We start from the raw sequence: 26,538 nt of genomic DNA, 5'->3' as shown, positions 1-26,538 counted from the left end.
GAATCACTTGAACTTGTGAGGCAGAGGTTGCAGTGAGCCAAGATCACACCATTGCACTCCAGCCTGAGCAACAACAGCAAAACGCCGTCCCAACAACAACAACAACAACAACAACAAAGCCTCTGTTAAGAAAATAAAACAGCAAATTACAAAGTGGGAGAATATATCAGAAAAACATATCTGACAAAAGAACAATATCCAAGATATGTAAAGAACTTCTCCAACAAAATAAAGAGATAAACCCAGTAAAAAATAAAACTGAAAATAAATGGATGTCTACAATTTACTCTGACATTCGTCCCAAAAAATAGACTAATGGATGGATAGAGAAATAGATGAATTAATATGTGTTAGAGGTGGTACAGTAAAATAAAGACTCTAGGCCCTGGATACACAGGTGTTCACAATACAATTCTTTCAACTTTTCTGTATATTTAAATTTTTTTCTAAATAAAATGTTGTTGGAAAAAAAATCAGAGATCAGGCTAACAAAGGAGTTGAGATTTAGCTGAGAACTAGAAAGAGGCAGCCATAAAAGCTAAGCACAGTTCCAGAGTGCAAATGTCTTAAAATGAACTATAAAGTATCATATGTGGGGATACAAGAAATAAAAACACCTGTGAACAGTAACTGTAAAAGAAAATCATAGAAAATTAGCAGCAAGGTGGGCAGGAACTAGATCATACAGGTATACATCAAGATAAGTTTTATTTTACTTTAAATGTAAAAAGAATCTATGATATAGGCACAAAAATCCTACATACCAGCAAATTAAGTTTAAAAATATAGTTATGCATCATTTAACAACAGGAGTATGCTCTGAAAAAATGCATTGTTGAGTGATTCTGTCATTGTGCAAACATCACTAAGTGTTCTTACACAAACCTAGACAGTACAGCCAACTATACACTAGGATATATAATATATAGCCTATTGCTCCTAGGCTACAAACCAGTACAGCACGTAACTATGCTCTGTACTGAATACCGCAGGCAACTGTAACACACTGGCAAGTATTTATGTATAAAAGATAAAAAATGGTACACCTGTATAGGGCAACTTTGTTATAACCTTATGGGACCACCATTATATATGCAGTCCAAAGTTGACCAAAACATTGTTAAGTGGCACACAACTATGCATTAAAACTGTGCTATTCAATGGCCACATATGGCTACAAAAATTTAAATTAAATGACATTAAAAATCTAGTTCCCTAGCTGCACTAGCCACAATTCAAGTACTACTCAATAACCATGTTTGGCTAGGAGGCACTGTAGTACACAGCAAAGACTACAGAACATTTTCATCATCTTACAGATGTTCAGTTGGACAGGTCTACTTTGAAAGAAAATATATATAAACAAGACGCCAACAAAAAGGACCGTGCAATAAATTGAAAACATATTTGTTTTCTTTTTCTTTTTTTCTTTTTTTGTAGACCATGTCTTGCTCTGTCATTCAAGCTGGAATGCAGTGGTGTGATCTCAGCTCACTGCAACCTGAGTTCAAGAGATTCTCCTACCTCTGCCTCTGGAAGAGCTGGAATTACAGGCGTCCACCACCACACCCAGCTAATTTTTGTATTTTTAGTAAAGACGGGGTTTCACCATGTTGGCCAGGCTGGTCTCGAACTCCTGACCTCAAGTGATCCGCCCGCCACGGCCTCCCAAACAGCTGGGATTACAGGTGTAAGCCACCGGGCCCACCCTTCTTTCTGTTTTCTAAAAAACATATAGGTAAAAATGAAAGGAAAATAATAATCAAAAATTATTTACAAAATGCCAAAATTCTTAAATGAAAATGCTTAAAGGAAGTCTGTCAGTTATCATAGAGCATATATTGAAGGGTACACTGAGAAGTAAGAATATAAATTAATAATTGACACAATATCCCATCACATTTGCCATCTGTTGGTTAGAAGCAAGCTACAGATCCCACCCACACTGAAGAGGACAGGGTTACACAACAGGCATGGGGGGTCACCTTAGAATTCTACCTACCACATGCGTGGAGACACACAGTAGCACAAACTTTCAGGAATATGTGGTCGCATAGATAAGAGCCTAAGATTCCATTTTTAGAATTTATCCTAAGGAAATACTCATGAACTTTCACTAAGTTATCTAAAGAGATATTCATCAAAACATTAGAAACAAAACTTTGGTAGCAATCTAAATATCCAATAAGAGATACTAACTTGAAAATCATTATTTTGTAAATAAATACACCCTATTTTCCAAATCAGTGTGTGTGTATATGTTTGACATATATATATATATTTTTTTTTAATATTTATTTGAATACATGTAAATCTTGCCTTTGTTTTGTGTCTACAACCAAACTTTGTTATACAGTGGTACTGTTTCTTCCACTGCAAAGTACAGTGTGTTCTATTGGTCTTCTACTGAAATAGTTCACTATTAGAGCTTTTCAGCTATCACCAATATACAAAATTGCTCTTATGACCATTGTTTTTAAATGTTGCCTCTACACATGACACTTATAGTTGCCATATTCCATATGTTCATATAAATTGTTTGCATTTTCCACTATCCTTCTCTTCACTCTGCACCCATGTCCAACAAAGTAGACAAGACTGATGGCACAATAGTAGAATACAAACAAATTGATGCTGATCTCTTTCTAATCTATTCAAATGACTGGTTTATTCAAACCAATTTTAAAATTAGCATAGAAAATATAGAGTTCCTCCCTCTATTGGGAAATATATACTTCCCTATTTCACAGCTCACACGTTCACATGTCTGAAAACAGCACTTACCTTACAATGACAAATCACAGTTGACTTCATGTACCACTGGGTAACACATTTCCAAACATATGAAAAGAAAAAGGTGGGCACGGGGCATGGTCTTACAACCGATAGCATCTTACTTGGTAAACAAGGTACAGAAAATCTAGTTCCGTATAAACAACACAGTTGTTTGACACCCTTCTTCAACATCATCACCAATTAGGTACTAGAACCATATCTGTGATTTACAGTTTGTTTTCATGCATTTGCCTTCACACTCATGCCTTAGAGAAGTTACTTAAACCTACAAGTTTAAGGGCTTCACTGAAGTAATTTCTGAAAGTATTTTAAAATTTTATTGCAATCATTCAATAATAACACATAAGTTTTCTATATTTTACTTTTAGTAAGATTGGCTCTGCTTGAAGTATAAAAATGATCAAAAAATATAATCCAACTTTAAAAAAAGCATGTGTACCTCATTTTCCTTATCTACTTTAAAAGCTTACATTTTCTTAACCATGTCTTAAGATCTAGTCTCATTTACACATCACCTTTTCAGTTTGGGGGCAGATAATGCAGGTTTCACACTGTCTGAAATTATCAAATATTTACTCTCTCAGCAATGTGATAAGGGTAGTGGGAGCTGGTTTTTGAAAAGATTAACAAAATAGATGAACTGCTAATCAGATTAATAAAGAAGAAAAGAGAGAAGAATCAAATAGACATAATAAAAAATGATAAAGGAGATATCACCATTGATCCCACAGAAATACAAACTACCATCAGAGAATACAATAAACACCTCTATGCAAATAAACTAGAAAATCTAGAAGAAATGGATAAAATCCTGGACACATACACCCTCCCAAGACTAAACCAGGAAGAAGTCAAATCCCTGAATAGAACAATAACAAGTTCTGAAATTGAGGCAATAATTAATAGCCTACCAACCAAAAACAGCCTAGGACCAGACAGATTCACAGCTGAATTCTACCAAAGGTACAAAGAAGAGCTGGTACCCTTCCTTCTGAAACTATTCCAAACAATAGAAAAAGAGGGCCTCCTTCCTCATTTTATAAGGCCAGCATTATCCTGATACCAAAAACTGGCAAAGACACAACAAAAAAAGAGAATTTCAGGGCCAATATCCCTGATGAACACAGATACGAAAATCCCCAATAAAATACTGGCAAATCGAATCCAGGAGCACATCAAAAAACTTATCCACCATGATCAAGTCGGCTTAGTCCTTAGGATGCAAGGCTGGTTCAACATACGCAAATCAATAAATGTGATCCATCACATAAACAGAACCAATGACAGAAACCACAATTATCTCAATAAATGCAGAAAAGGCCTTCGATAAAATTAAACACCCCTTCATGTTAAAACCTCTCAATAGACTAGGTACTGATGGAACTTATCTCAAAATCATAAGAGCTATTTACGACCCACAGCCAATATCACACTAAATGGGCAAAAGCTGGAAGCATTCCCTTTGAAAACCAGCACAAGGCAAGGATGCCCTCTCTTATCACTCCTATTCAAGAGTATTGAAGTTCTGGACAGGGCAATCGGGCAAGAGAAAGAAATAAAGGGTATTCAAATAGGAAGAGAGGAAGTCAAATTGTTTCTGTCTGCAGATGACGTGATTGTATATTTAGAAAACCCCATCGTCTCAGCCCCAAATCAACTTAGAGATTGGGGAGCCAAATCATGAGTGAACTCCCATTCACAATTGCTACAAAGACAATAAAATACCTAGGAATACAACTTACAAGGGATGTGAAGGACCTCTTCAAGGAGAACTACAAACCACTGCTCAAGGAAGTAAGAGAGGACATAAACAAATGGAAAAACATTCCATGTTCATGGATAGGAAGAATCAATATCATGAAAATGGCCATACTGCCCAAAGTAATTTACAGATGCAATGCTATCTCCATCAAGCTACCATTGACTTTCTTCACAGAATTAGAAAAAAACTACTTTACATTTCATATGGAACCAAAAATGAGCCCATATAGCCCAGACAATCCTAAGCAAAAAGAACAAAGTTGGAGGCATCACACTACCTGACTTCAAAACTATACTACAAGGCTACAGTAACCAAAACAGCGTGGTACTAGTACGAAAACAGAGAGACAGACCAATGGAACAAAACAGAGGCCTCAGAAATAGCACCACACACCTACAACCATCCGATCTTTGACAAACCTGACAAAAACAAGAAATGGGGAAAGGATTCCCTATTTAATAAATGGTGTTGGGAAAACTGGCTAGCCATATGCAGAAAACTGAAACTGGACCCCTTCCTTATACAAAAAGTAACTCAAGATGAATTAACGACTTAAACCTAAGACCTAAACCCATAAAAACCCCGTAAGAAAACCTAGGCAACACCATTCAGGACACAGACCTGGGCAAAGACTTCATGACTAAAACACCAAAAGCAATGGCAATAAAAGCCAAAATTGACAAGTGGGATCTAATTAAACTTAAGAGCTTGTGCACAGCAAAAGAAACCATCATCAGAACGAACAGGAAACCTACAGAATGGAGAAAATTTTTGCAATCTATCCATCTGACAAAGGGCTAATATCCAGAATCCACAAGGAACTTAAATTTACAAGAAAAACCCCATCAAAAAGTGAGCAAAGGATATGAACAGACACTTCTCAAAAGAAGACATTTATGCAGCCAAGAAACATATGAAAAAATGTTCATCATCACTGGTCATTAAAGAAATGCAAATCAAAACCACAATGAGATACCATCTCATGCCAGTTACAATGGTGATCATTAAAAAGTAGGAAACAACAGATGCTAGAGAGAATGTGGAGAAACAGGAACGCTTTTACACTGTTGGTGGGAGTGTAAATTAGTTCAACCATTGTGGAAGACAATGTGGTGATTCCTCAAGGATCTAGAACCGTAAATACCATTTGACCCAGCAATCCCATTACTGGTATATAACCAAAGGAGTATAAATCATTCTACTAAAAAGACACATGCACACATGTGTTTATTGCAGCACTATTCACAACAGCAAAGACTTGGAACCAATCCAAATGCCCATCAATGATAGACTGGATAAAGAAAATGTGGCACATATACACCATGGAATACTATGCAGCCATAAAAAGGGATGAGTTCATGTCCTTTGCAGGGACATGGATGAAGCCTGAAACCATCATTCCCAGCAAACTAGCACAGGTACAGAAAACCAAACACTGCATCTTCAACTCATAAGAGGGAGTTGAATAATGAGAACACATGGACACAGGGAGGGGAACATCACACACAGGCACCTGTCGGGGGTGGGGGGCTAGGGGAGGGATAGCATTAGGAGAAATATTTAATGTAGATGACAGGTTGATGGGTGCAACAAACCACCATGGCACATGTATACCTATGTAACAAACCTGCATGTTCTGCACATGTATCCCAGAATTTAAAGTATAATGTTTAAAAAAGCATTCAGTTGAATGTGAATACAGTCATGTGATCTACGTCAATCCTATGCCTTTGTTAACCTGCAGCAAACTCACAATCACAGTTAGAACAATTCATTCATCAGATTTAGACAAAGTAACTGCCTCTTAATTATTTTGGAGGCCAATACTCATCTTTTGACAGAGCATGGTGGCTCACACCTGTAATCCCAGCACTTTGGGAAGCCGAGGCAGGCAGATCACGAGTTCAAGACCAGTCTGGCCAATATAGTGAAACTCCGACTCCACTAAAAAGACAAAAATTAGCTGAGTGTGGTGGCACACACCTGTAATTTAGCTATTCAGGAGGCTGAGGCAGGAGAATCACTTGAACCTGGGAGGCAGAAGTTGCAGTGAGCCAAGATAGCACCAGTGCACTCTGGCCTGGGTGACAGAGCGAGACTTCATCTCAAAAAAAAGAATTAAAAAATAAATAAATAAATAATAATCATCGTTTTCCTCTGAATCTACAAATAGGTATTTTTTAATGTTAATTATAAAACAATTTAGCTCTCACATTGAGCAAACATAGAAATTTCTCCATGTTACAATTATAAATCTTTCATAGAAATATTTCAAATATATATGGCATGAGATACAATTATTTCTTCATGTGTCAGCGAATAAGAATAAGATTTGCTACTCCAAAAGAAGTTATCTGGGACAATAAATCTTTAGGTTCGCCATATGAAAGTATGAATTCTCTTTAGTATGCATTATATTATTTTCTTAAATTTCCCTCTGAAATGACATATGAATGAGATTGAAAGGATCCATCAGGCCATATTCAATTATCAATAATGAATGACATAATAATAGACTAGATAATGCAAAACTGAACACCGCAAACATGAGAATGGTCATCCTTATTTTATCTTGCATCTGCTTTCAAACCAAAATGCAGTTGCACCATTTTATCTGTAATTTCATTAAAAATTAGGCAGAATCACTGAAAATCTCTATGTGTGAACAATAGATCTTCATGTTTAAGCAAAAATTCTTTCTTCTCTTCAACCACAGTTGCCATAACAAACTCTCAAAGGTTCTTTTTCTTTTACTGTGACACAAACAATACAACACTGATAAAGTCATAGAACAGTGATATAAAAATAACAAGCCTTATGGTTTTATGAACTACTAGTCTTGAACAAATACTTAAGAACTTATAAATTTATATTTAGTGATAAATAAGAAAATAAAGAAAAGAAAAGCAGTACCTAGAAAATAAATCTGAATGCCAAATGAAATACATAAACATAAAATTTAAATTCCTACCTAACAAAGCATGCAAATAACAAATATTAATAAAATTATTTTAAAAGTAGATGTGTCCTTGAAAAATTAAATGTAGTAAAAGAATAACCTTCGTAATTGTCTATTCAATTCTCTCAACAATTATTAGGAAGGAGATCTTAACATTTACTACTCTGTCATCCTACAAAGCAAACATTTTACTTTTGAAACAGCAATAAGCAAATTATTTAAAAATATTTTCCGCATAAAATTTTTCTAGTCTAACTAGACAGTAGAAAGTAAAATGACTCCAAGCAGAGAAAAGTTTTGCCACTAGGAACTTCAAGAGATTATCTGTTCTTTTGTTTTCATTTTTAATTCTAGCTTTTGAAATGGGGGGAAGGGCACAGAGACTTGCTTATTTTTTTTAATCAAAGACAATTTCCTAAAATCACTCAAGAGTGATTCTTTGCATGTTCTTTCACTAGATCCTAACTATACACAACTGACTCCCCCTAGGGGAAATGTACAGAGTTCCAAGACACGGACAAGCAGAAAATAAAGAAAGACAACATACTATTTCAACAGCAATAGAACTTTACAAGTGGGAAAAGTAAACATGAGAAGTTTGTCAAAGAAGAGAATGCATTATTATTTTTGTCAATTGGCCAGAAAAATAGGCAATTAGACAAGAATATATCAGACAATGTTATCACTCCATAAATGGCAGCAATTTTAGAGTGGTCTTTCCCATCTACTTATACACACAGATAACCTATTCCCTGAAAATAAGGGGAAAATAATTATGAAATGTAAAAAGCAGCTTCTCAGGCTAAGCAAATAATAGCAGAGCTTTCTAGTTTAAAATATTGTCTATCTAGCAGATCTGGTACAAACTTTCCAAAACACCTACTAAAATGCCTATGAAAAACATCGTATAAAAACATTAAACTTCGGAATAAGACAAAAAGTCAGTAACTACCAGAATTTTAAGGCTGATAGATCTGTACCAGAAAGTTTTAGAAAGTATTATAATTAGCCAGGCACAGTGGTATATGCCTGCAGCTCAGCTACTTGGGACACTGAGGTGAAAGAACTGCTTGAGTCCATGAGTTTGAGACCAGCCTGGGCAATACAGCAAGACTCTGTCTCTATTTTTTAAAAATAAAACAAAAAAATTTTAAAAGGCTGGGTGCGGTGGCTCACGCCTGTAATCCCAGCACTTTGGGAGGCCGAGGTGGGCGCATCACAAGGTCAGGAGATCAAGACTATCCTGGCTAACACGGTGAAACCCCGTCTCTACTAAAAATACAAAAAAATTAGCCAGGTGTGGTGGCGGATGCCTGTAGTCCTAGCTACTCGGGAGGCTGAGGCAGGAGAATGGCGTGAACCTGAGAGGTGGAGCTTGCAGTGAGCCGAGATTGTGCCACTGCACTCCAGCCTGGGCGACACAGCAAGACTCGGTCTCAAATAAATAAATAAATAAATAATAAAAATAAAAATATATATATAAAAAATTGATGACACTTTATAATACATTGCAGAAAAAGTACAGATAATATTATCTCATGTCACTACAATAAAAATTTTTTAATTAAGAATAAACTCAGAAAATAAAGACTCTTCCACTAGAAATTTTAAAACTCTCACAATCCTGGGAAAGATTAAAAAATAAACCAAAACCACAAAACCCTTACTAACATGACAAAGAAATTATCAGACATTTGCCAGGTGTGGTGGCTCAAGCCTGTAATTACAACACTTTGGGAGGTCGAGGTGGGCAGACTGCTTGAGCTCGGGAGTTCAAGACCAGCCTGGGGAACATGGTGAAACCCCATCTCTACAAAAGATACAAAAATTAGCCGGGCGTGATAACACGTGCTTGTAGTCCCAGCTACTCAGGAGGCTAAGGCGGGAAGATTGCTGCAGACAAGGAAGTGAAGGCTGCAGTGAGTTTTCATCATGCCACTGTACTCCACTGGGTGACAGAACAAGATCCTCTCTCTAAAATAAAATAAAAAAAGAACTAGCCTTGGCTTAGGAAAAGAGCAGAAATAAAAAATTAAACTAAAAGTTCATGGGAGGAGAAAAAATTAAATAGCTATCATATTTTAAAAAATCAGTTCTCAACTTCTTGGCTAAGATTAAGTGCAAAAAAATACCCACACCAAAAAAAAAAAAAAAAAGAGAGAGAAGAAACTTCAAGTATTTTAATAAATGGATATTGTACTCAAAGGGAGAGAAAAATTTAAATGTACCAATTTTCACATAGGAAGTGAAAAAGATATTAACCCAAACTCAAAGCACTACAATCCAAATAATTCCGTAGGGGAATTCCTCAAAAACCTAAAAAAGCAGATAATTCCAATGTTTTTATTAAAACTGCTCTGGCCGGGCACAGTGGCTCACCCTGTAATCCCAACACTTTGGGAAATCAAGGCAGGAGGATTGCTTGAGCCTAAGAGTTCAAGACCAGCCTGGTCAAACATACTGAGAGGCACTACCTCCACAAAATATTCTAAAATTAGCTGAGTGTGGTGGCACATGCCTGAAGTCCCAGCTACTTGGGAGGCTGAGGCGGGAGGATCACCTGAGCCCAGGAGTTCAAGGCTGTAGTGAGCTATAACTGTGTCACTGCACTCCAGCCTGGGTAACAGAGCAAGACCCTGTCTTAAAACAACAACAACGACAACACCACCAACGACAAAAAAACAGCTCTAGAACGTATTTTTTTAAACCCAGTTCTTTTTATAACACTGATGAAAACAGTATAACAGAGTGTACCACTGATGAAAAAGTTTCCAAAGATTTATAAAATATCAAGATTATTTATAAACATCAATGCAAAAATCCTTTTAAAAAGGTAGAAAAAAAACTGGGCAGTACATTTTTTAAAATAATATATTAAGACAAAGTAGGGCTTATTCCAGGAATGAAAGAATGATTCAACATCAGGAAATATTTTCATATAATTCGTGAGATAAACAGATCTAAACAGAAAAAAAAAAATAGTAGATGAAAAGCCATTTGACCAAACCGAACACTCATTCGTGGTTAAAAATAAAATCACTGAGTGAAACAGAACCAAACGCATACTTGTTTCATCTGATAAAACAGATCTCAGAATTAAAGGCAGCATATCGTACTCTGAAGAAACACCAGAAGCATTCCCACTCAAATCAGGAAACAAGAATCCACATAACTACTGCCACAATCTAAAATCGTATTTGTGTACAATCAAATTAGTCAAAAGTTAATGTATGAAAAATCCAATAAGTAAAAATATCACTATTTACACTTAATATGAACACCTAAAAAAAGAATTGCAAAATTATTACAAGCAATAACAAATGAAGTAAGAGAGCTCGATAAATAAGATTAGTATGCCAAAATTATCAGCTTTCAAGTTTAAAACCTAACCGTGTATAAAAGGCATCTTATCCTAGAGTCCTATGGCTAACATCCTATTTAATAGTTAAAACCAAATTTTGCTTCCCCATAGATGAGGAAGAAGACAAGGCTGCTCACTCTCACTGCTTCCATACAACATTAAACAATAGATTCTAGCCAGTGCAGAACAATAATATAATATTATTATTAAAATAATATATTTTAAAACAATATACTAAGACAAAGTAGGGCTTATCCCAGGAATGACAGAATGATTCAACATCTTGAATTTTATTCAAGGCAGGAGAATAAAATTAAAAGCATCCAAGTTGGAAAGGGAAAAGTAGCACCTTTCTCACTGATATTATTGTCTATGTAATAATTTTGATGAAATTCACAAAAAATTATTACTGTAATAATTGAGTTTAGCAAGACTGTAAGATAAAACATCAATATACAAAAATCAACATACTCCTTTGGGGAAAATAGTCAGTATATTTCTTCTTTATACTACTAATAGTCAGAAATGGAAATTTTTCAAAGACTTTTATGACAACATCAAAAAGTATGAAATAAATCTGAAAAAAGATGAGCAAAATCTCATGCTTAAAACTACAAAAATTGCTGAGAGACAGTAAAGAAGACCTACATAAAAGAAAATATATGCCAGGTTGATGAACTAGAAAACTCAGCATTGTTATGATGTTAGTTCTTCCCCAAAATTGACCTATATTTTCATTACAATTCCAACCAAACTCCCAGCAGACTTTTTTGTAGAAATTGACAGCTAATTATAAAATTCACATAAAAATGCAAAGGTCTAGAATAGCCAAAACAACTTAGAAAAGAACAACAAAGTTAAAACATTTATACTATTGGATTTCAAGATTCACAACAACCAAAAATAATCAAAGCAGTATGGTACTTGAGTAAAGACAGACAAATAGATCAAGGGAACTGAACAGACAGTCTAGAAACAGAACCAGACATATACAACTAACTTCATTTTTTATAAACGTGCAAAAGGAATTCAATGAGAAAAGGACAGTCTCTTCAATTGGTACAGAAACAACTGAATATCTATATGCAAAAAAAAAAAAAAAACCATGTCAACAGACTAAAAAGAACCCAAATGTCTATGACTATGATGTTAGCTAAGTTATGGTATACTGATACAACGAAAATCTGTGCAACTGTTAAAAAAAAATGAAGATGATCTAACCTCTGTGTACCAATACTGGAGTGAAGAGACTTAAGACATACTGTCAAGTTTTTAAAAAAAAAAAAAAAAGAAAAAGAAAAAAAGAAAAGGATAGAACAGTATATTAAAAAGTCACCATACTGGTCATGGTGTCTCATGCCTGTAATCACAACACTTTGGGAGGCCAAGGCAGGCAGATCGCTGGAGCTCAGGAATTTGAGACCAGCCTGGTTAATACAGCAAGATCCCATCACTACAAAAAATTAAAAAATTAGCTAGGAATGGTGGTTCAGGTCTATAGTTCCAGCTACTCAGGAGGCTGAGTTGGGAGGATTGTTTCAGTCTGGGAGGTCAAGGATGCAGTGAGCAATGATCGCACCACTGCACTCCAGCCTGGATGACAGAGCAAGACTTTGTTTCGAAAAAAGGAAAAAAAAAATCATCCCTATATGGAGGTAGTAAGAATATAAATAAATGCATTTATTTATTCATAAAGAAATTCTGGATGGCTACACTAAAAGCTAACAGCAATGGTTACTGACAAGGTGATAAATGGATGGAGAGCTTTCAGAGAAACTTTTTACTGCATGTTTTTAGAGTTTTGTTAGTCATATGTAATCTACTCAAATAATTCTTTTTGAATTGGCCTTCAAACTGGAAATGTAAATAGAATCGCAATTTGAAAAACAACTTGTTATTACTCTTTTGGATGTTGTATTCTGACTGTATATTAAAGTTAAAAACTGAACAATTATCCCTTCATTGTGTTTAACAGATCAAATTAAACAAAACAAAGAGTTATAGAACTATATTAATAAATTCCTAAAATCAGAATCATCTTTGAGATTTTAAAGATACACAGATATGAAATTCTATTATTTTTCTACAAAATGAGTATGCATGTTTTATAGTTGTAAATTTTGTTTAAAACTTCATAAAAGCTACCATTCCTAAAATAAATGATCTATACTTCCCTGAAAATGCTGTAAGGTTCATAAGATCACTATTTTACCATCCCATTAGCAAAGATAAAAATCTCCACAGCAATAACCTTTCAATTGTAGTTATTATCCTATAACTGGTGTTACTAAGATCTTACATGTTATACCAATTCTGCTACAAAACGTGTCTTCCTTTGGTATTCTACAACCAAAACTACTTCAGTAAGAGACATTAAGGACAAAATACAATAATAAGAACTGAAAGTGAGGAGAGGAGACTATTTAAAATTCTAAAAATCAGAATTGCTTTTATTCTTTATTTATTTATTTTGAGACAGGGTCCCACTCTGCCACCCAGGCTGAAGTACAGTGGCACAATCGTGGCTCACTGTAGCCTCAACCTCCCAGGCTCAAGCAATCTTTCCACCTCTGCCTCCTGAGTAGCTGGAACTGCAAGCATGTGCCACCATGTCCGGCTAATTTTTCTGTATTTTTTGTAGAGACAGGGTTTTGCCATGTTGCCCAGGTTGGTCTCGAACTCTTGGGCACAAGCGATCCAAGTGCCTTGGCCTTCCAAAGTGCTGGGAGTACACGCGTGAACCACCACGCCTAGCTAGAATTGCTTTTAAAAAAGAAATATCCTATGATTTTAAGGAATTACATAAGCTAAGTATAAAGAAAAACACAGTAAGATCACTGTCTTTCCAGTGAAAAACTACATAAAAAGTTGTTCCACATAATTGCTTCAAATCCCTAAAAAATAGTTCTGATGTTACACATTAGAAAATATTTCTAGGCAGTACTGATTTGAATAATGAAATTATACTATCTAAACACATTTTCTTAAATGTTGAACTCTGAATTATGACAGCACAACCTGTCAAACTCATTTTTTAAAAACGAACACAAACCAAAGCAATTTGGCTTTTGCTCAATTTTTATACTGTATTTACAATTTAGAAAATATTCTCATAAGAGAACATAGTTCCAGTTAATAGATTTCCACCATGGACACAGCAGATGTTAAATATTAACTTTATCTTTACCCAACCTATTGGACAGGACACACTAGTACACAGGCTCTTGTAGGTACCCCCTTAATATCCTGCTGCCAAAACTGACACAAAAGGCAAGCAGTGAACAGTTGGGAAGATCACAGTAGCAGTGGTCAACCAAAATTCCCATGCCGAGCAGGTGTTACATAAAATTGTAATAAAAGTAGGATGATTACTCTATTTGTTGAATGAAGAAGATAGCCACTCAATAGTGCTAGGATTACTTACAGCTAATATCATATCCAAAGACTAACACCAAACTAAGCGGGCTAGAGTAGGAGCAGGTGAAGAGTTTAAAACATGATTGCATATGTTGCTATATTTTTGCACAATTCTATCATAACCACCCTCCTCCCAAAAAATATAAATTATTTGGGTACTATTCCCTGGGCTGAATATAAACAGACCACGGTTCTTCGTGGCCACCAATTTTTCAAATGCCCTAAACCAGGCATATAAAACACTGGTTTGAAAGTAAAATCCCACCAACTTCTTGGATGCCACGTGCAATTTTCATGTAAAAGTTCTCATAACCCAGTATCAAAGCTGAACTATAAATTCAACTCACAATAGAGAAATATAAAAAAGAGCAAATGACTCCCAAGGTTTCTGAATCTGTGAAGTTACAAACCTGATTCTGGAATATGACAAATTTCACAAAAGGTATAACATTCCTTCAGGCTTCTTAAGAAATAGCCGGCTGGCCTTCTTGTGAATGCCAAATGTGCCTCCTTATCCTTTCTAAAACTTGTAAAACATTTCAAATGTTTATCAGTATACAATCAAGCATGGGACCATGTGGTATGCAGGCTCAAAATACATTTATATTCTGATAAGGACAGCAGAGCTTTATGACCGCCAACTAACATATCTACGAATTAGAACCACCAATCAGGTTTGCTAAGAAAGTTAACCACTACCAAAAGCAAGAATGTCTCACAAATATTCAAAACTGCGGAGAAATTACAAAACAGGGAAGAAAGGAAAACAGAAAGTCAGAGAAGAAAAACAAATTAAAAGGTGAGTTCAATAAATCAGACATCCTAACACATAACAGGCACACAGAACACACTGTATAATTTATATACAAAGAAATAAGAATCTCACCAAAAGCACAAATGAGAAATGGAGGAAAGTTTCAGGAAATAGTCAATATGCACTTTACATGTCATGTCTTAAAAAAGCAGATATACCAAGGTACAATTGCTTTTAAACACTGGATCTGGTAAATATCCCATTGAAAACAAACTATGCAGCAGCAGTAACAGTAGTACCAGTAATAATAGTAGTCATATTAGTGATACTAAAAATAATAAGAGAACAAAGAAAAAAAAGAGAATGAAAAGGAAAATGGAGAAGATGAGGCATAAACAGAATTAGTATGTTCATGTGAGAACACAGGGCATGAAGAAGAGACAGTGAATAAAAGAAACTGGATGCTAAATAGACTATGCAAACAGAAGACAATTCCCTGAAGGAATGAAAGAGTAAAAATAGAGCATCTAAATGTAATCATCAGACAAAATCATAGCAATATTAGAACATAATATAAAAATATTTTAGAAATGAAGGGCTTCTTAAGCAAGACAGAAAACCAGAAGATGCAAGAAATATATTGCCAAATTTAACTACATAAAAATGAACTTTTTGGCCAGGGATGGTGGCTCACGCCTGTAATCCCAGCACTTTGGGAGGCTAAGGCAGGCTGATTACTTGAGCCCAGGAGTTCGAGACCAGCCTGGGCAAAACAGGGAAACCTGGTCTCTAAAAAAACACCAGAAAATTAGCTGGGCATGGTAGTATGCACCTGTAGTCGCAGCTACTCGGTAGGCTGAGGTGGGAGGATCACTTGACCCCAGCAGGTCAAGGCTGTGGTGAGCCAAGATGGCACCATTGTACTCCAGCCTGAGCAAGAGTGAGACCCTGCCTCAAAAAAAAAAAAAAAAAAAAAAAACTCATACTCACCTTCCCATTACAATACAGTGCCTTGCCTACAGATCAAAAAAAAAAAAAAAAAAAAAAAGATGCTGGCAACGGGAAAATGAGCTCTCTCATCGGCTGGAGACAAAATTGCTTTATTTGGAAAGGAATTTGGCAGTAGTTACTAACATAATCTTTAAACCAAAAATTCTACTTACCCTGAAGAAATATCCACCCATAGAAACAAAAACATTCACTGAAACAGTGCTGGTAATAGCAAAGGACTAGAAGCAATCTAAAAACCCATCAATTATAACATAATGTATAGTACATCTTTACTATCATTACCATGCAGCACTTAACAAATAACATGGCAAATCTCTATGCACTGACATGGAAATATCTCCAAGCCATACTGTTAAGTGAAAAAACAAAACAAAACAAAAAGAAGCAACATCCTGGAATATGTAGTATGATTCTTTTTTTTTTTTTTTTTTGAGACAGAGTCTTGCTCTGTCGCCCAGTCTGGAGTGCAGTGGCACAATCTTGGCTCACTGCAACCTCCACCTTCTGAGTTCAAGCGATTCTCCTGCCTCAGCCTCCCGAGTAGCTGGGACTACAGACAGGTGCCACCATACGTGGCTAATTTTTCTATTTTTAGTAGAGACGGGGTTTCACCATATTGGCCAGGCTGGTCTCGAGTTCCCGTCCTTGTGATCTGCTTGCCTCAGCCTCCCAAAGTGCTAGGATTACAGGTATGAGCCACCGCACCTGGCCTTAGTATATGATTCATTTTAAGTGGAAACAACAAAAATACTAAAAGAAAACCTTCAATGTATGTGTGTGTGTACATATATATATATCTATATATATATGTATATAGATAGATAAATAGATATAAATGTATATTTTTAATAAGAGTACGTACCAAACACTGTACCTTCAGGATGTGTAGGAGCAGGCCTAATGATTTTCATTCAATACAGTTCTATGTTGTTTATAGCTTCTTAAAAAACACAGTATGACCAATGACCATGAAACAAAAACTATTATGAGAAAAATGGAAACAACCTAGTTTAAGGTGCCACCATTGAGAATCTTACTCAAGAGAAAAAGCCTAGGAATAGGAGTTGTACCATGTTTGGCCAAAACAGTGCTATACCCAATTCGAGTATTTTCTGACAGAGTTAAGACAACTGGGCAGCAAAATGTCATTCATATTCATCTTGTAAGCTGAATTATGAGACATTATAAGCACTAATTTTTTAAAAAGTAAATTTTACCTTTCTTGAAGTACAGATGTCAAAAAATGGCTTATTTCTGACACTAAATGGTTCCTGTGTTTTGTCAATAAGCCCAGTCTTCATTTTTTCGTGTCGAGGATTTATAATTTCTCGTTCTATACACTGCAGACGAACATTAAAATCACAATCTCCAACGGGCTGTGACTGAATTAAATAAAGAATTAGTTAAATTTCACACTAACAACTATTTTATCAGCATAATTATCAAGGCTGCCACAATGTACATAATAGTCTGTGTAAACAGCATCCTCTGGAGTTACCCAGCACACAGCCTGCACAAACATATATACCAACCCTAATAATTAGTTTGACTAACAATAGAACTGTCTCAACACACAAAGAGACTTATTTTTAAATACAACTGTATAAAACAGTATGAGAAAGTGGCACAATTGTACTGTAAGTTGATCCAAATATTTCACACCTAGGCTGGGTGTGGTGGCTCATAGTTGTAGTCCCAGTACTTTGGAAGGCTGAGGTGGGAGGATCACGTGAGTCCAGGAGTTTGATGCTAGCCTGGGCAACATAGCAAGACTACCACCCCCAAATTTTAAAAAATAAAAAATTAGCAATTTCACATCTCAATTAGAGTATTAATATACTCACTATTTATAGGTATAGAATCACTTAAAAATAGAAAAAATATATATACTCACTAGTCTTTTTTTATTATGTATATAAATTAGTTAAAACCCTTTAACAGTAATCTATTACAGTATAAAAACTAAAATCCACAGAATTCAGAAAAGTACAAGCGAGTAACACACCAAAATAAGTAGCACAGTTACCTACAATGTTTTTTGTTGTTTAAAGTGCTAATGCTATATATACCAGCAAGTAGAAGATATATATCAAATACACCCTCAACTCTGGAAGCTAACACAGAAGTTGTTTACATAATATGTTCAAAGTTATACAGTTATAAAGAAATAGTTCTCTTACGCAAATACACTTTCCCTTGAGTGTTCTTAAAGTATATATGGTTTGAAATGTGAAACAGAAAGAACATGAACACTTTTGTATGAATTGAGGGTAAGTCTCATTCTATCCATATGGCATACACAAACTCACTTACAACACATTATCTGGTTGACAGTAATCATCCAGATTAGTAATTACTGCTTCAAAGGCACATAAGCTACTCTTCTTTTTTACTTTGCAACTGGACACACCTTACATACATTTTCCTCCATCTTTACTGTCTTTTTCCTCTTCTCCAATGTATATTCTCCAACCTAACTTTACTCAACCTAATGTTTACATGGGGTGGTAGCACTTGCTTCAGGAGTAAACATTAAATATACCTTGGGGATGTCTTTTTCTCAACTTTAGAAGGATGACAATTTTGATATTTGGCAAAGAATAAGGAGTGAGACAAAGTGAGTGAGAGGTATGAGGTAGCACACGTTCTCTTTACATAAAGGCATACAACTGTCTGTAAAGGATATTTATTGGGGAAATGCTAGTAAATAACCATACAGTCCATGTGTCATCTCTTCTATGCAATCAACATCATCAACAAGGTTGAAAAATCTAAAATGTTAGGCTTGTTTATTAGATTTATTAAAAGAATTCAGACACCTATAAAATTGAAGTAGAATAAACAAATCCTCTTTTTTGTTCTAAAAAAAAAAAAAGTCTAACAACTGTTAAAACATATGTAAATGTCTAAATTGCCTCCTAGAAGCTTTCTATCTTTATACATAAATTCATCAAACAACAAGAATAGCCTGAAAGCAAGTTCACCCTCAAATCCACAATGCCTATGGGCAAAGTTAAGCTCTCAACAGATAGGTGTTGAATCAATGAGAAGAGACTACAGGAAACACTCAATAATTATTGACTAGCTTGACTCCCTGTTTTCAGTTCTTACTCCCTTCAAAACACTATCCATGCTGCCACTAGTTATCTTTCAAAATAGTAAAAGCATGTTCGTATCATTACTATAATGAAAACCCTTTAACAATGCCTTATTACGTAAAGAACTAAAAATGCCTCGTTCAAGTAATCTGGCCCTCTACTTAACAATCCATTCTCAGTTTTTGCTATGTCCCACGCCTTACCATCCATCAAGTATACTAACAGGCTGGGTGCAGTTGGCTCACACCTGTAATCCCAGCACTTTGGGAGGCTAAAGCGGGCAGATCACTTGAGGCCAGAAGTTTGTGACCAGCCTGGCCATCATGGCAAAACCCCATGTATTTGTACTTTTGTACTAAAAATACAAAAATTAGCTGGGCATGGTGGCACACGCCTGTGGTCCCAGCTACGCAGGAGGCTGAGGCACAAGAATTGTTTGAACACAGGAGGCAGAGGTTGCTGTGAGCTGAGATCATGCCACTGCACTCCAGCCTGGGCGACAGAGGAAGACCGTCTCAAAAAAAAAAAAATGTATGCTAACAAACCATCTAACGCTCCTGACCTCCATGACTCAATCCTTCAAAACTAATTTGTGTCACTTTCTTGGTCTGCAATTCCATGCTTCAGTGACTCAACTATACCCAGGGAAGTTGAAATACTCTCACCTCCCTAATACCACTATATCTTTTATATACCTTTGTTATGTTTATGATTTTAAAATTATAATTATTTCTTTGCATTTCTATTTCATCCATAATAGTCCGCAAATTTGCTTTAATTTTATATCCAATCTAAACACATATCCTAACAAATACATTTAAAAATGCATAGTTTTTAAAAATGTGTATACATATACAACTGTAAAATATTATAAAATATTACATTTTTAATGAAAATGTTATAAAACAGACAAAATAAAATAATATATTAAATTTCTTTTTAAAGTTCTCCTATGTTCTTCCCAAATTCCAATGAAACACTGTGCAAATGGCCTTATTTGGAAGCCAGTACACTACCATTTGAATTCTTTAAAGTCAAGAAATTATGTCTCATTCATCTTTGTAAACCCAGTACATATGTACTTGACATATAAAAGATGATCAATGCTGAGAGTCAGAGGGTGAAAAAAAAAAAAAAGATGATGGATGAAATTCTTTCTGGACAAGTTAATAAACTAAGGGACTGAAAGGATTTTAAATATTATTTCAAAAAAATTATTTTTCTAACAGTGGCCCTGATTTGGTGATACAAAATAAATAATGTTGTTAATCATCCATAAAGGCTCCATAGTAAAGAATTAAATATACGATATTTTCAATTATAAATGCATCCCAATATCAGAAATGTAAAAATGTATGTGGCTTAAAATCACGAAATATGGTAATAGGCACACAATAAATATGTACTGAATAAACAATTATTGACCTAAAGACAAAAAGTATAACAATCATTTTTAGAATAAAATATAGATTAATTTCTTAAAACAAGAAGTACAATATTTGGGAAAGTCTGATGAGATTGATTTCATTAAAATTTAAAACTTCTGTGCATCAATAAACACTGATTTGGAAAACATATTGTCACACATATAACCAGGAAAGTACTAGAATCCAGAAAAAATAATTGATTCCTACATATTAAAAAGAAAAAACAAGACAGAAAACCAAATAGAACAAACTTGCAATTAAGTTATAAAAGAAAAATACAAACAAATAAAAATAAACCTCAGAAATATGTTCAACTTCATTGGTAATCAGGGAAAAAAAATAGACAACCAAATAAAAAAAAAACAGAAGATTGTATTATAAGATTATACAAACTTGCAATTAAATCATACAAATTCCAAATAAGTAAAAAAAAAATAAGAAGAAGAAATATGTTAAACCTTGTTAGTAATCAAGGAAAAGCAAATTAAAACAGGATGGTATCATTTCACACACATCAAATTGGCGATAATATAAATGTCTGATAAAACCAACTGTGGCAAACTGAAACAATTACTTCTGAGAGAAATTTAGCAAAGTAGATAATATAGCTGAAGCTGCTGATTTAATCACAATCTCCATGATATAATATATATGACAGAACAGAGTTTTTAAAAACACTTCCCAGGTAATTACATTCCAAGAATGAGAACAACTGTCCTAGCGAAATTTTCACGTGTGCACAAGAAAAAAACATATAAAATTGTTCAATACAGTAGTAATATAAAAGCAAAAAATGGACACCAAAATGTTCATCAAAAGGAAAAAGGATAAATTCTGTATATTTATACAATGTAACACTCAATGGTAATTAAAGTGTATGAACTAAATCTAGATGTATTAGTACAAATAAATCTCAACATTATCTTGTTGAGCAAAGGTCAGCAAAGGTACAGTACAATAACATATATATAACACTAGAAACCTTGCAAAAGAATATCATATATATTTTATGGATACACACACAGTAAAAGTATCTGAAGCATTCATGGGAACAATAAACACCAAATTTAGGATAGAGGTTGATTCTGGGCAAGAGATTTGAGAATAGGAGAGAGGTGTAACTAAGAAACTTCTATTGGATTCGTACTGAATCACATCTTATTAAAAAGAAAGCGGACCAAAAGTATGAAGTTTTAACAAATCGAGGTGGTCAGGACATGAGTATTCCTTATATTATTTTTTAGGCTCTTGTATATGGTGAAATTTTTCATATTTTTAAAAAATATTAGAAAACTGCTATCTAAGAGAGAGTACTCAGCTAAGAAGAGAGAGTAAGCCCAGACTGAACATGTATTAAAGCAGAGCTCAGTGTCAAGAGTTAAAGGAGATAGAACTTCCCTATTCACAAAGAAATAAAGCCACTCCCCCCACCCCTTATATCTAGTTACAGGCCAAGGAATGTTATTCCAAGATCTGTGATAAGATTAAGCCAATTCTCGAAAGCATTACTTTTGAGGAATATAGTAGTCAACCAGAACAAAATAAAACTTGGGTGTTTTCTGGCCCTGAGGCTCTTAAATTTGAAGCTCTGTGTTTTAAATACAGAAATTCAATCAAAAAATAAGATGTGTGCATTAAAAATTTGCAGGAAAAAAATGCCTTTTAATAACCTGAATTAATACTGTAATTTATTACCCACTGAACAGCTCATAATAAGTTTCTCTTTTGTTTTGTTGCTATTTTGGTGACAGAAATAAACTCATGAGGTTTACAAGAAAAAAAATCAAGTACAGGATAATTGAAACGAAGAAATTCTCATTTTATGAAATGCTGTCTTATTTTATCAGAGTTAAGCCATTATTCTTTACTCACTTGCAAGTTAAAGAAACCTAAAACAAAAAAATGTGTGAAAATTAACAAGAGAAAGAAAAGGAGATATAAAAGGATTAACAAAAAGATACCCAGTGAGTAACCTGAGTCACAAATTTTCTTTCCTACTATCTCTAAGGCAGTACCCAAAGACTATTTGTCAAAAATACATCCATTATTTCAGTAATAACTTTTATTTTATATATTATAGGTACTTACATTGAATTTAATTATGTCATATATCAAATATCTAGGAACAGCCTGTCCATTTACTCTGTCAATAATCATCTCCTTGAAAGAGAAAAGAAGATAAGTTTCTTCATACTTTAATATAATTTTTTAAATTTGACTGAAATATAGCATACACACTGTAAGCATATAAACCATAAATATACAACTTGATGAAATTTCAAAGTGAACACACTTGTACCCAGATCATATAAACTGCTAGCTCCCCCCATCCCCATCAAGCATTTATTCTATACTGAAATAGAATCACCCGACAATATCTCATCATATTTTTCATATTTGAATTTCTATGCTACATTTGGCTTTATGCTTGAATTACTAAGCAACAATCAAGGGTAGGGAGACTACAAATTTTAAATTCTAAAAGTCAGGATCTTTTTAAAAAATATTTTTGTTTAATCATTAATTTTAAATTTTGTTATGCGCCAATTACTTTAATCATAAAATCTATGACAATAAATGGCACCCCCATTATAGATTGAATTCCCAAGTGAGCCAAGTGGCCTTTCTTGGTTTCATGCCACTTTACTAGGCTTTGATCAAAGGGAATAGGGCAAAAGAGTATGAACAGATCACTGTAAATCTACCATAGCCATTAAAAATTAAAAAAAAAAAAAATCTGGCCAGGCGCGGTGGCTCACGCCTGTAATCCCAGCACTTTGGGAGGCCGAGGCGGGCGGATCACAAGGTGAGGAGATCGAAACCACGGTGAAACCCCGTCTCTACTGAAAATACAAAAAAAAAATTAGCCAGGCGCGGTAGCGGGCGCCTGTAGTCCCAGCTACTCGGGAGGCTGAGGCAGGAGAATGGCGTGAACCCGGGAGGCGGAGCTTGCAGTGAGCCGAGATCGCGCCACTGCACTCCAGCCCGGGCGACAGAGCGAGGCTCCGTCTCAAAAAAAAAAACAAACAAAAAAAAAAAAAACTGCAGTCTGACAGAACAAGATAAGGACATTAAAGGATGACTACAGGTGTAAAATCCAGTATTACATAAAATTTTTATTAATACGTTTTTTACCTAAAATTATTTTTCTTTCCTCATATTCTTACTAGGAAACCAGGTAGGTTTTCTTGCTATCTAATTTTATAACAGAAATTCCATGTAAAACCATCTAAAATTACAAAAAAAAACACACTGATTTAGGAAAAATATATTTTGTTGTTGTAACAAAGCATTACCTAAGCCTACGTAGAAGGAGTGTAATTATTTCTACTCAAAGAACAAGAGAAAGTTTGATAGTAAGGTACATGACCATTAGCTGCATCCTGAAAGATGCAGAGTATATTTTCCAGCAGGATAGTGGATAGGCCAAATGGTATAACAAAGGCATGAAAAAAGATGGCTTGGAGTAAATTGTCCAAAGCTGAGTATTTGTGATTAGCAATCACAATCAAAGACGAGACTGAAGACACAGGCATGCTTCAGATATAAAGAATAGTATATTGAATAGTTTGGCTTTTTTGCTATGAGTAATAGGGAACCAATGAAGGGTTTTCAAAACCCATGGACCTTCAATGCTCATCTCTGTAACTTATTCCTTGAAATCTTTCATATAAGGCCCCGTTGGTTCTAACCATCATAGTTCATATAGGTGATGAAATGTTCTGGAATTAGATAGTGGTATTGATTATATGACCTTGTGAAAAGACTAAAAACCACTGGATTGAACATCTTAAAATAGTGAATTTCATAGTATGTAAATTGTACCTCAATTTAAAAAAAAAAAAGAACTAAATTAAAAAAAAAAAAAAGAAATCCTGAAAGCAGTTCTTCAGATTGAAGAGGAGTAACAAAACCCCAGATACACAACATATATTAAATGTCAGCTATATACATATTAGTTATACATGTTACATAGTTATTAGCAAAACAAAGTTACTAAAAGGATATTTCCTTTTAACATCAAAATATAAAATGTCATCTCTTCTTGATTGTTAATTTTCTCTACTTTAAATTTACAGACTTTCTAAAATTTCAGTAATACGCATGCAGTGTTTTATAAAAAATTAGTAGTTGAAAAAGACATGGAATTTTTCCAAAATTCTTGCTATTAACTTTAATGATTAACCACTATATTCTTATCTTAGTCTCAATATTAAATTGATTAAATTTCACTGATGTGTTTCAAGTGAATTAATGCAATATTTCTAAATTCCTATTTTCTACATTTTATAGGTCAAAGAACATAATTAAGCAAAGCAAAACAAAAGCTTCAATGCTCACATCTGACAGTCAGACAATTAGGTAGTTTGAGTTATTCTTGGATTTGAAATTTTACAAAAACAATTTGCACATGAAAATGTAGAAGAAACAGGAAACTACCAAGGACTGTTTTAATTAACTAACCAAAAAAAAAAAAAAAAAAAAAAAAAAAAAAACCCCAGATATGGCAACTATAATTCTAGCCCAAGTAAACTGACATCATGAATCATATTGCTATTTTTAAAACTTCACAAGAATCTATTATGCTGCTCTCAGTTATCCAAGTTTGAGGTGAAATAAATAGTATTGCTAAGTTAAATCTGCAGATGGTTAAACATCTAATTTTTAAGCATTATTTCCTACCTAGAATGCCCTCAGCCCACGTCCATCAAAAATCTTTCTATAGAAATCTTTGTTTCTAATGCCAACTCCTACATAAAACATATTTAGTTCCTGACTAACTAGATGTGATTTATTTCTCCTCTAAACTACCTCAGGACTTATATACCTCTCTTTGGGTTATTGTTTTATTCAAAGGTCTCTTCCATCATTACCATTCATTCTCCACCCCACTCAATTAAGTAAAATGTTTCAAGGGTGAGGCCTTCTCCTCAACTCTCTAAGCAATACCCATACTCTTGGTATAATAGGCACTCAACAAACATTAGTTCAATTATAAACTATACTAAACTTTGACAAATGCTATTACTTCTTTTCCTTTCTTATATTTTATTAATTATAATGCTAAAAAAATGTACCTTAAATAAAGATAACGGAAACTAAAATGTTCCTGCTGTTCCCATGAACCAACTACCAGAGTTGCCACAAATGACTACGACCTTTATGTACTATACAACTGCAAGGTTGCCAGTCACATTAACTATAATATGATAGTTAAATCTATATACAGATACATATACATGTACATATGTATGTGTATATATATATATGTTTTTATTAGAAAGTGATATTTTGTTACACATGCTGTCATAGGAATAAAAATTTACTAGACACAGGAAAAAATACAAAAATCAAACTGTCCAACAAAAGGGGACTGGTTGAATAAATTACAGAACTGTTTCTCAAACTTGCCTAATTACAATCACTTGGTCACTTGTACGAACATGTAGGCCCCTGGGAGATTCCAATTCATATGGTCTAGGATACGCTATTAGAAGGGGTCATATTTTTAACAAGTAATTTTTTAACCCTACAATTTTCACAATCACGGTATTTTGGAAGCCCCAGTTCATGGTCTCTATATATTCAGTGGTAAACCATTCAGACATTTATGTGAAAAAGATGTCCAAAACATATTGCTAAGTATGGGGCAAAAAGATAAGTTACTAACCACATGTAACATTTATTTCTCTTCATGCAAAATTATATAACTATCCATATGTATACATATTTGACCAGAGCAATCATTTAATACCCTTTCCAGCTTTAACAAGTTTCTCCACTAAAGAAAATATCTCAAAGTCCTACTTATGTTCAAAGATTCAGTTGGCAGATCCCTCTTCAAAAGGACCTTAATTCAATGTAAGCACACACAAGAAATAAATGAAATTTAACAACCTAATAAAAGTTAGATTTGGCCAGGTGTGGTGGCTCACACCTATAATCCCAGCAC

At 34.4% G+C, this 26,538-nt stretch overlaps 1 protein-coding gene across 4 annotated transcripts in view; it reads right to left on the bottom strand.

Annotated features, from left to right (window-relative positions):
• LOC105496354 (RNA guanylyltransferase and 5'-phosphatase) overlaps positions 1-26,538 on the bottom strand; it is a 334,421-nt gene that overhangs the window by 198,375 nt on the left and 109,508 nt on the right. For all 4 annotated transcript variants that reach the window (XM_011766698.2, XM_011766691.2, XM_011766718.3 and 1 more), the window contains exons 10-11: positions 22,674-22,745; positions 17,278-17,442 (exon numbers count right to left, since the gene is read on the bottom strand). In XM_011766698.2, the coding sequence (XP_011765000.1) occupies positions 17,278-17,442; positions 22,674-22,745 (237 nt within the window). The remainder of the gene's footprint in view (positions 1-17,277; positions 17,443-22,673; positions 22,746-26,538) is intronic.

The sequence above is a fragment of the Macaca nemestrina genome, chromosome 5, assembly GCF_043159975.1.
Source record: "Macaca nemestrina isolate mMacNem1 chromosome 5, mMacNem.hap1, whole genome shotgun sequence".
Classification (NCBI taxonomy): Eukaryota; Metazoa; Chordata; class Mammalia; order Primates; family Cercopithecidae; genus Macaca; species Macaca nemestrina.
This window is presented reverse-complemented; position numbering and strand designations above follow the sequence as displayed.